We start from the raw sequence: 10,106 nt of genomic DNA, 5'->3' as shown, positions 1-10,106 counted from the left end.
GAATACAGGTGCCATCAGTTGTCTTCTTATGAATGACTTGTTTGTCATTGAGTCAGTGCTGCTGATGCAAAGTAGGCCCTTTGTTACCAAACACCATGTAACTAAATTAGGATACAATTACGAGTCATTCACAAACTGTTAAACAATAAACTGTTGGTTACTTGAAACTAACCTTCATCTGGGATATGTGAATATTTGATCTGTTAACTGATTGCATATGTCAGATTTATTGCATGACTCGGGCAGAGAAAAGCTGTTGCTATCAAACATTGTTCACTTGTTCACAAACATCAATTGATGGAAGGTTTGTGAAGACATTTCATGCTCCCTTGTAAAAGTATTTTTTTGTATTTTTAAAATACAAAAATACAGTAGTTTATTTTGATACTTGGTGTGGCTGCTGTATTTTGTAGTTTATTTTGATACACTTAAAATTAAGGTATTTGGTATTTTATTTTAAAATACATTTTTGATGTATCTTTGCCCATCCCTGCAAATGTCACATATAAAAACGTCCCGTTGATGACATTTAACACCATTGACGTCAAATGCCATTGGTTCCAATGTTGGTCTTGTAACCAAATGTCATTGAAATCAAACCTGATGGAGCACCCTATTTCATTTTCCGTAAAAATCAGCTTATATATCTGTCTGTTTGTCACACAAAGCTATAGAATGGCTTCAGAAGACGTATTATATATTTTATTAAGGATGATATATTATATAATATTGTGTGCACCACTTTTATACTAAGTCTAATTTTGTGGCTTTACAAACCTAGTTTTAATTCATTTTCATAATTTGGAAAGTGGCCAGGATATTCTGGAAATTTACTTTTTCCACACAGCGAATAAAGTTTTATACTATTCCGGAATAAGTTTAAACCAAGAAAATAATATCAGTATTTTCATTTTAGATGAGTTATTACTGTACACTGTAAAAAGTGGTAACTTGCAGTTGTGACCTTAAAGAGATATTTCTACCTGATTGAATGCATAAAGATTACTTTCATTAATTAGTTGGTATAGATCAATGTATATAGGTGGATAATATTTTTAAATTTGAATAAAACCAGTTCATTTAGATGCTACCATTTTCAGTGTAATGGTGTTAATGCATATTCAAATTGTTTTAAAAATAAAAGAAAGTGAAATAAAAATTAATGAACATGCAAGGTGTGAAGAAGTTTGGGAATGATTGTTGCAGACATCTGTGGAGTTCTGCAGGCGCAGATTCAATGTAGCCCTGATTATGACCAATCAGCCTACACAGGGTTTCCCTTCTCGGTCCTGCTACAAGGAGAACATCTCATACACACATACTTTATATAGACAGACGAATCCACAGTGCACTCTACTGGCTGACAGCATTTGATCAGCCTCAAAACCTTTCAGGCTGCTCGGAATGAATCATCTTGGATCATCCCGTTTTCCTTATCTGTGAATGTGCAGGCAGCTGCTCCCCAAGACACTTCAGAACGCCTCCCATGGTGCCATCCGCACTGCCCCGCACGGCTCTGAACTCTGAACATTTCATCCAAAATACAGATCCCTTCTTTCAAATCCACTGATATTCAGCTATTCTGGATTCTGGATGGTTTTGTAAGTGCTTAAAGACTATATGAATTTACAACTGACGAAACTGATTGCAACTTCTGGTTTTACTGTGCACAATTCCAAAAAGCCAATCTTCATACAGTGGGGCAAAAAAGTATTTAGTCAGCCACCAATTGTGCAAGTTCTCCCACTTAAAAAGATAAGAGAGGCCTGTAATTTTCATCATAGGTATACCTCAACTATGAGAGACAAAATGCGGACTCATAACCCAAAAGGTTGTGGGTTCGAGTCTCGTACCAGCAGGGATTGTAGGTGGGGGGAGTGAATGTACAGCGCTCTCTCCCACCTTCAATACCACAACAAGGTGCCCTTGAGCAAGGCACCGAACCCCCAACTGCTCCCCGGGCGCCGCAGCATAAATGGCTGCCCACTGCTCCGGGTGTGTGTTCACGGTTTGTGTGTGTTCACTGCTGTGTGTGTGCACTTTGGATGGATAAATGCAGAGCACTAATTCCGAGTATGGGTTACCATACTTGGCCACATGTCACTTCACTTCACTTCACTTCACTTCTTTTTAAGTGGGAGAACTTGCACAATTGGTGGCTGACTAAATACTTTTTTTCCCCACTGTAATCTAGTAAAAAACCACCTCTGAAATGCAACTACCCAACATATATTCCCATAGAGGATCACATCATCTCTAGCCAAAGGCAGGGAAACACCCTGGATGGATGACCAAAGTCACCAAGCCAATGAGGTCTATACTGAAGGAAGCCATCCGTTCATCCCTCGGAAGTATGTGAACCGAAATCTGCCATTTTTGCTCATTGGCACTTTTGAGCCAATCTGGAGCCACACATGTCATGTGACTAATTCCTAACCACCCTGGTGCTGCAGCAAAAAGCTGATTGGCTGACTAGTCACTATGCTGAGATGTGACATCAAAGACAGCAGACATTTTCAATTTCCAGCCCATTTCACGCTTTTAATGGCCTTCAAGAAAAAAGTAGAAAAACATCTATATGCAAAATAAATAAATAAACAAATAAACATTTTGTCAGAATATACAGTAATTTTACAAAAGCAGTCAATTGAGAAAAAAAACAAGCATTAGCATGGCCAGTTGGGCCATGCTAATAAGTTAAAATCTTGACACTTTCCAAAAATGCAAAGCACTTTGGCATTCAAACTTTGATTAGATTATTATCGCAAAAAGCAGCCAATCAATAAACAAGAAGCATTCTTCTTCGTACTATTATTATACTGTATATGTTATAGCGTGTTTCTGGATGCTAGACACTAAGTTGCTTTCAAAAGTCCGACAGCTGTGCTACACAAAGCTGACAGAAAAACTGAAGTAAAGAGTAGTTGCTATGGAAACAATACTTCTTCTCGTCTAGTTGCATTGGTGTAAACTGGCATGTGTTAGAATGATGCAGACCACCTTCTTTTGCAAGTACTTGCTAGTTTCATCTTGTCTTGGTGTGAATCTTTTACTGTAAACAAAACCCCTTTCAAAAATATATCTTCCAGCTCCCCCAATATTCTCTCATTGAGAACCACTGCCTTAAAGGGACAGTTCACCCAAAAATGAAATATTTACAATCTATATATAAAATAATACAAACTAATTATGAATCTATCAATTTAATCCAAGTTTTGTGAAGAGATTAGGTTGCTTTATTTGATGAAAATATATAATTTAGCGCTTACAGAGCTCATCACATATTGTAAACATGCAAGCTTGTGCATGTGTTGCTAGAACAAACCTAATTGGTTCTCACGCACCACATGCACACATTTGAGCTTTCGCGTTTACCATATGTGATGTGCTCTATGTATGTGTCAATCACTGTTTAGATACAAATAAAAGCCAAAATTAAATCTGTACATCGAAGTGATCATATCTCTTGACAAGACTTGGATAAAATCACTTGATTCATATGGATTTGTTTAATGATGCATTTATGAAGTTTTTAGTTACCTGGACTTCCAATGGAAGGACAGAAACCTCTCAGTTTTATAAAAAAATATCTTACTTTGTGTTTCGAAGATGAACCAAAGTCGCATGGGTTTGTAATGACATGCTGGAGAGAAATTGGTAACAGAATTTTCTTTATAAGTACTCCCCATCAACTATGTCGACAAAAAATCTATGCACGAATCAGCAAAAAAATCCAACACTAATTGTCTCATAAATTGTGATTCCTAAACTCAAATTGCACAAAAATGCTTTCCATGCAAGTTCATTCAATGTGCATACATGCTCTAGAATAAACAGATGAAAGTTATTGTTTTTTTAATTGTAAGTTTGGTAACAATATTATCGGGACCAATTCTCACTATTAACTAGTTGCTTATTAACATGCCTATTATTAACATATAGGCTGTTTATTAGTATTTATACAGCACATATTCTGCATGACCATAATCTACATTATTTAGTACCTAAATTTAACAACTACCTTACTAACTATTAATAAGCAGCAAATTAGAAATTAATTGAGGCAAAAGTCCTAGTTAATGGTTTGTTAATGTTAGTGTGACCGTAAGGTTTTTCCCATTAAGTTTTCATATTCATATATTCCCATTCAAATAAGTACGTGTCACGAATCCGGTTCATGGACTTCCGTCCAATTACCACCAGAGGTCGCTCTTCCATTTTTATGACTCTCTCACTACACAGACTTTCACATGTCACTGCAATGGCCTCAATTTCACTAATCACACGTTCACCTGAACCAATCACACACACACTACATACACAGACACATACTCAGATCCTGTTCAAACTGCCGAGTATTGTTTAAGTATTTATGCTTTTTAGCGTAGCTACTTTACGGAACCAGTTCCCAGTCCTTGTTTAAGTTTCTAGTTCTAGTTTCCTTAGCCTAGTCAAAGTGTTGCCTTGCCTGTTTTCTGATCTTCTGCCTGTGTATCTTGGATTAACCCTTTGCCTTGCTGTTTCGGAATGTGTTTGCACCTCGCCTGGACTATTGCTCATTTTATTGGATTACCCCTCTTGTCAAACCGTTTGGATTATGTTGGCTGTTGATCGACCTATGCCTGTTTATCGGATTACTCTTGTGTCTTTCCCTCAATATACCTGTTGCCATTGTCTGACCCTCACCTGTTTCTGACCATTCTAATGAATAAAGCTTTGCAAATGGATCTGCACGTCTCGCGTCCCTGTCGCCCCGTTACAGTACGCATATTCATTCACAAGTATTTCCGCTCTACAGTACTGGTTTACCTGACAGTGCCTTGATGCACACAGGGTCAGAGGGGGTTGAAGCCACCCCAATGCCATTGGTGTTCTCTGCCCGCACACGGAACCCATAAGACTCGCCTGTTTCTAGACCCTTGACCTGCAAACATTCAAACAATACGTTTGATAAAGCCATAGAGAAACACACCAGTATTCATACTCCCATGTCTAGCTGAAGCAATAGTACAAAATATCTGAGAATGGGAGTTTGACAGCACAAATCGATACCTTAAGATAGCAGTGGTTGACTGAACTTTCGTTGACTTTGCTCCAGTTATCCGAGCCTTTCTTGGATTTCTCAACAAAGTATCCAGTGATGGCACTGGCGCCGTTGTAGACAGGAGCCTTCCACTCCACCACCACTGAATCATCCCTTACTTCAGTGAAGGTCACGTCATAGGCTGGACCTACCGAAGCCAAACACAAGGAAATCAATGCTCAAGTTTTTCTTGCTTTCAATCAGGTTCAATCAATCAATTTTGGTGAATCTCATGAAAATTCAGGTTGTGCAGATGTCATTTCAACGTAAAATGAAACAAAGAAAATGTGACTTCTATGTAGTTTCATATAAATTATCACCCTTATTCTCATCACTGTTATCTGGATTATTAAATTCTGATTTTCAGCTGTAATGGTTTTAGGGTCAAATATAACTGGAACACATTCTTTACAGCTTCCACGAGAATCACATTGGTCTTTTGTATTTCTTGTCTGGTCTTGACTGTTCAATACACAAATGTTGAGAGGCCAAGAGAGGAATATAATCAGGACATAAGGCAGGCCAGATCTGAACATGCATCTCTTTGTGTGAAAATGGTTATTGATCATCTTACTCACTTCACCTGAATCAAAGTGACACAGTAGCATGTTAGAACATGTAAGAACATTATAAATCTGCTAAACAACAAGTACCCATGTAATGTTTGCCAAGAGTTGTGGGTTGGAAGTCTCATGCATGAGTGTGTTTTGCACACGTAAGACTTTTACTTCCTCTAAAGTGTTCTTAGGGCACCACATAAAAACACCAAAATTCACCATATGCATATCGTGCCAAACATATATGTCTTTCTTCTGTTGAAATAAAGAGACACAAATATGGAGAATCTTCATAGAGCTCTTTTCCACCAACATTAGTTCATTGAGATAAACTCCAAATAAAGCAATACAAATAAAATAAAATGCCTTCGACTACCATATAAAAGAGAAACATGCCAAAGAATTGTTGTCTATTTGCATTCAGATTCTATATGGTGCAACAATATGCTGCCAAAAGACCATTAGTTCTTGAGTGTGTTGCTTCAAATATGAAGAATGGAGAATCAGATTCCAGAGCTGCAGAGGAGGTTTTCAGTGACAGGGCTCAAGAATAAGAATGGCCTGTTGGCCCGGGACCAATGTGAGAAGTTTTGTGCCAGTTTGCAGAACTGTCAATTGTCCTTTCAGGCCAGTGCTGCATTGCCAAATGAAAATCTTACATTTATTGATCTTGTACATCCTTTGTTATGCCTTTGAAACTTAAACATTTAGCTTTCTGTGATGTAATCTACATTGCTGATTCAAAAAGTGGTAACACTTTACAATATGGTTCCATAGTTAACATTAATTAATGCATCAACAAACATGAACTAGCAATGAGCAATATATTTGTTACAGTATTTATTTATCTTTCTTAACGTTAGTTAATAAAATACGATTATTCAGTTGTTAGTTTATGTTGGAACCTTGGAACCTTATTATAAAGTGATACCAGTTCTGCTCACCAGGATAATAGCTGGTTAACACAGACAAAGTTTTGTCAAAAAAGCAAAAATGCCATTGTTTTTCATTGTTTTATTTATAGATTTACATTATAGTGGGGTAATTTCCAGCTTATTCTACTTTTTTTTTCCCAAGGAAAATAAATATCTGTATAGCTGTATAGAAAACAGCTGATGGAAGATTCTTTAAAGGGGTCATATGATGCGATTTCAAGTTTTCCTTTCTCTTTGGAGTGTTATAAGCTGTTTGTGAATAGACAAGATCCCTAAAGTTGCAAAGACTAAAGTCTCAAACCCAAAGAGATATTTTTTATGAAAGTTAAGACTGGTCCACACCCTCCTAAAACGCCTTGTTTAAACACGCCCCTACATGTCTACGTCAAGATGTGGGAAGATTTGCATAACACTGCCCAAATGTTCATGCAAAGAAAGAAGGCGTAACTTTATTGTTGCTGCCACAGGTCCCGCCATGTTGTGAAGACGCTGTGTGTTTCATTGCGAAAGCGAAAATACTTTGTTTGGCCTTCCAAAAGCGCATTTTATGGAGGACTGTTTCCTGATCCTGGGAGAGTCGCCTACAATGCCGGCTGTTCTGACTCACAGACTGTAAGTACGTTTTCATATTTAAAGGATTTGCCACTGATGATTCAAACGCGAGTTTTGAGCAGTGTAGAGTAGCGCTTGTTGTTTGTCATTTCTCCGATCACAAATGCAGACATGATTTTATGTTTACGCGGCGCGATGCAATGCAATGCATTGCAATGCTTAAAAAGACAGTATAAGTCATTATAATCCATAATTATGTCCCCACTGGATGCAACAAATGCCTCGTTTATAATGGGTTTTCATGTTTTTGAATCGTCGCTCCGGCCTGACAAAGGGCATCACAGTATGGTAAGGGGCGTAACATTTCCGTCACACGCTTGAGGTATTCGGCCAATCACAACGCACTGGATAGCTGGCCAATCAGAGCACACCTCGCTTTTCAGACCGATGAGCTTTGTAAAAATCGACGCGTTTCAGAAAGGCGGGGCATAGAGAAGCAACAATAATGTACAGTATGTGGAAAATAGTGTGTTTTTTAACCTTAAACCGCATAAACACATTTCATTAAACCAAATACATCATATGACTCTTTTAATATGTCTTCTTTTGTGTTACACAGAACAAACAGCAGCATACGGGTGTTCAATGACATGAACATTTGTAAATAGTGTTAGAATTTTAGAAGTAAAACTATGTGCACGTCGCATTACCTGGCTCAGGCATGGTCCAAGCCTTGCATTTGAAGGGAGCGCTAGGGGTCGAGGCATCACCCAGTCCAGTCAAATTAGCTCCATAGACCCTAAACTGATACACTGACCCAGCTGTCAGACCTCCAACCTTCAGAAGAAAAATTTCATTTTAGTAATTATGTTATGCATATTATAAATCGATCAATATAAGCTGATAACAATAACATGGACATGATGCTGCAATACATGGCCACCTTGTGCAGTGTTTCCTTAATGGGTGGGACGTTGACCTCCTTCCATGTCTTCTTGGCCACATTGCATTTGTCAATGTAATAATCAGTGACATCTGCTCCTCCAGAATGGAGGGGCTGCTTCCAGTTGAGGACCATGGATTCCCCATCACAGTAGAGAAGAGAGATGTCATAAGGGAAAGAGGGCAGCTCTGTGGAGAAGACAGATTGCTTTAGCTGGTCCTCCCCATTACTCAATGTCTTGGACTGAGAGGAACATGCGCTGGCGTGCAAGCCTCATCTCTGGCTTATAATATGCACATTTCTGAGAGAAGCATTGTGTCTGGAGGTGTAATATAGGAGGGTGGAATGCATTGGTGTAAGCCTCAAAATATGGCAGTGTTTTTTAACAAGACAATTTAGGGATTTATTCTGCTTTGCTATCTACTGCCTACATAAACAACTGCCTGTTTTTTTTAGTTTTTTTAACGGTAATACTTTTATCCAGCAAAGATGCATTAAACTAATCAAAAGTGATATTTGTATTTCAAATGAATGCTCTTCTTTTGAACTTTTAGAAAGAAAAAAAAGTGTATCACCATTTCCACATAAATATTAAGCAGCGCAACTATTTCCAGCATTGATAATAATAAGAAATATTGAGCACCAAATTAATATAATTTCTGAAGGATCATGTGACAGCAAAGACAAGGGTAATGGCTGCTTAAAATTCAGCTTTACCATCACAGGAATAAATTATATTTTAAAATATGTGGAAAAACAATAAGCCAGCTATTTTAAATTGTAATAACACTTGTTTTACTGTATTATTTATCAACTAAATGCAGACAAAAGAGAATTCCTTTGGAAACAGATCCCAAAATTTTGAATAGTAGTGTAAATAGAGAGTAAATGAATAAAAAAGTGGATTATTTTTAATGAGACTGAACAACTTATTTTAATTAGACTGAAATATAATTTTGATAATGAAATAATATTATTTCTAACCTATTTTTTAGCCATCTTGAACTGAGTTCAAAGCATTATGGGACTGCATTATACACAGAATACCACGCTACCTTGCAATTGACCAAAATGTCTTTAAAAGTAACATGATCATGCTGACAGTCTCCATGTCATAAGTAAATCTATAATGCTAATGGTATGATGAAAATGGTTGTGGTTGTTACCCATACAAAACTTGCTATCAAAATGCTAGGGTGATATGAGAGAATATTAGTGCAGTTGCTAGGGTGTTCGGAGTTGTTGCTAGGTGCCTACTGGCGCAGGTCAAAAGAGCCCACCTTTAGGTCCCTATGATATTCTGGCCTGATATGACTTGGGTCAATGTAAGGCTACTTTTAAGGCTTTTTTGTTTTGTGTGTGTGTGTTTTTGACTGTAAATACAGTAAATGAAACAATCTCCTCAAGCCACACAATTTATCAATAATCTCCATAGCAAAAAAATGGTATGAGATTAGTTATACCATATACAGAGTATACACAGAGCTGCTTGATTAAAACATCTAATTCCATCTAATAAATCAACTGAAAGAAATCATCTAATTTAATTTCCTAACCATTGTTTTGACTGGCTCTGTACTACAGACAGGCCTGCACTCTTAGAACAAAAAGTTTCATCTTTTGAAGTCTCAGAGTATGGAATTGTCCCCCAGAGTCCAAACAGAGGATTGCTGTTAGCTAAAGCTAAAGACTTACAAAGCAAACAGCTCTACAAATCATCCAGATCTGTAAAAATGTAATGGTCTGCTGGCTGAAATCATTTCTACTTGTTGACTAAGTGTCCCACAGAGACACGGAAAGAAAAAACATTCTGACTCTTTTGGTCTAAATTATTAAACCAATTTAGCAAATGGTATGAGGTTTGAGGGAAATATAAAGATTTTTAAAACCTCTTCCATGTAACTGTCTACAAGGGGTGGGTGGTATGATATCTTATGTATTTATTGTGTTTATATCACGGTAACTGTACATATCACACATATTTATTGTGTTTATATCACGGTAACTGTACATATCACACATCATATATATATATA

The 10,106-nt window shown here is 37.3% G+C and overlaps 1 protein-coding gene across 1 annotated transcript in view; it reads right to left on the bottom strand.

The window, feature by feature from the left end:
• The window catches only part of LOC107572023 (myomesin-2-like), a 40,028-nt gene that overhangs the window by 17,841 nt on the left and 12,081 nt on the right, over positions 1 to 10,106 (bottom strand). The window contains exons 15-18 of the mRNA XM_016258424.1: positions 8,071 to 8,258; positions 7,838 to 7,964; positions 5,053 to 5,231; positions 4,810 to 4,924 (exon numbers count right to left, since the gene is read on the bottom strand). Of these exons, the coding sequence (XP_016113910.1) occupies positions 4,810 to 4,924; positions 5,053 to 5,231; positions 7,838 to 7,964; positions 8,071 to 8,258 (609 nt within the window). The remainder of the gene's footprint in view (positions 1 to 4,809; positions 4,925 to 5,052; positions 5,232 to 7,837; positions 7,965 to 8,070; positions 8,259 to 10,106) is intronic.

Source organism: Sinocyclocheilus grahami, unplaced genomic scaffold, assembly GCF_001515645.1.
Source record: "Sinocyclocheilus grahami isolate Dianchi unplaced genomic scaffold, SAMN03320097.WGS_v1.1 scaffold1683.1, whole genome shotgun sequence".
Classification (NCBI taxonomy): domain Eukaryota; kingdom Metazoa; phylum Chordata; class Actinopteri; order Cypriniformes; family Cyprinidae; genus Sinocyclocheilus; species Sinocyclocheilus grahami.
This window is presented reverse-complemented; position numbering and strand designations above follow the sequence as displayed.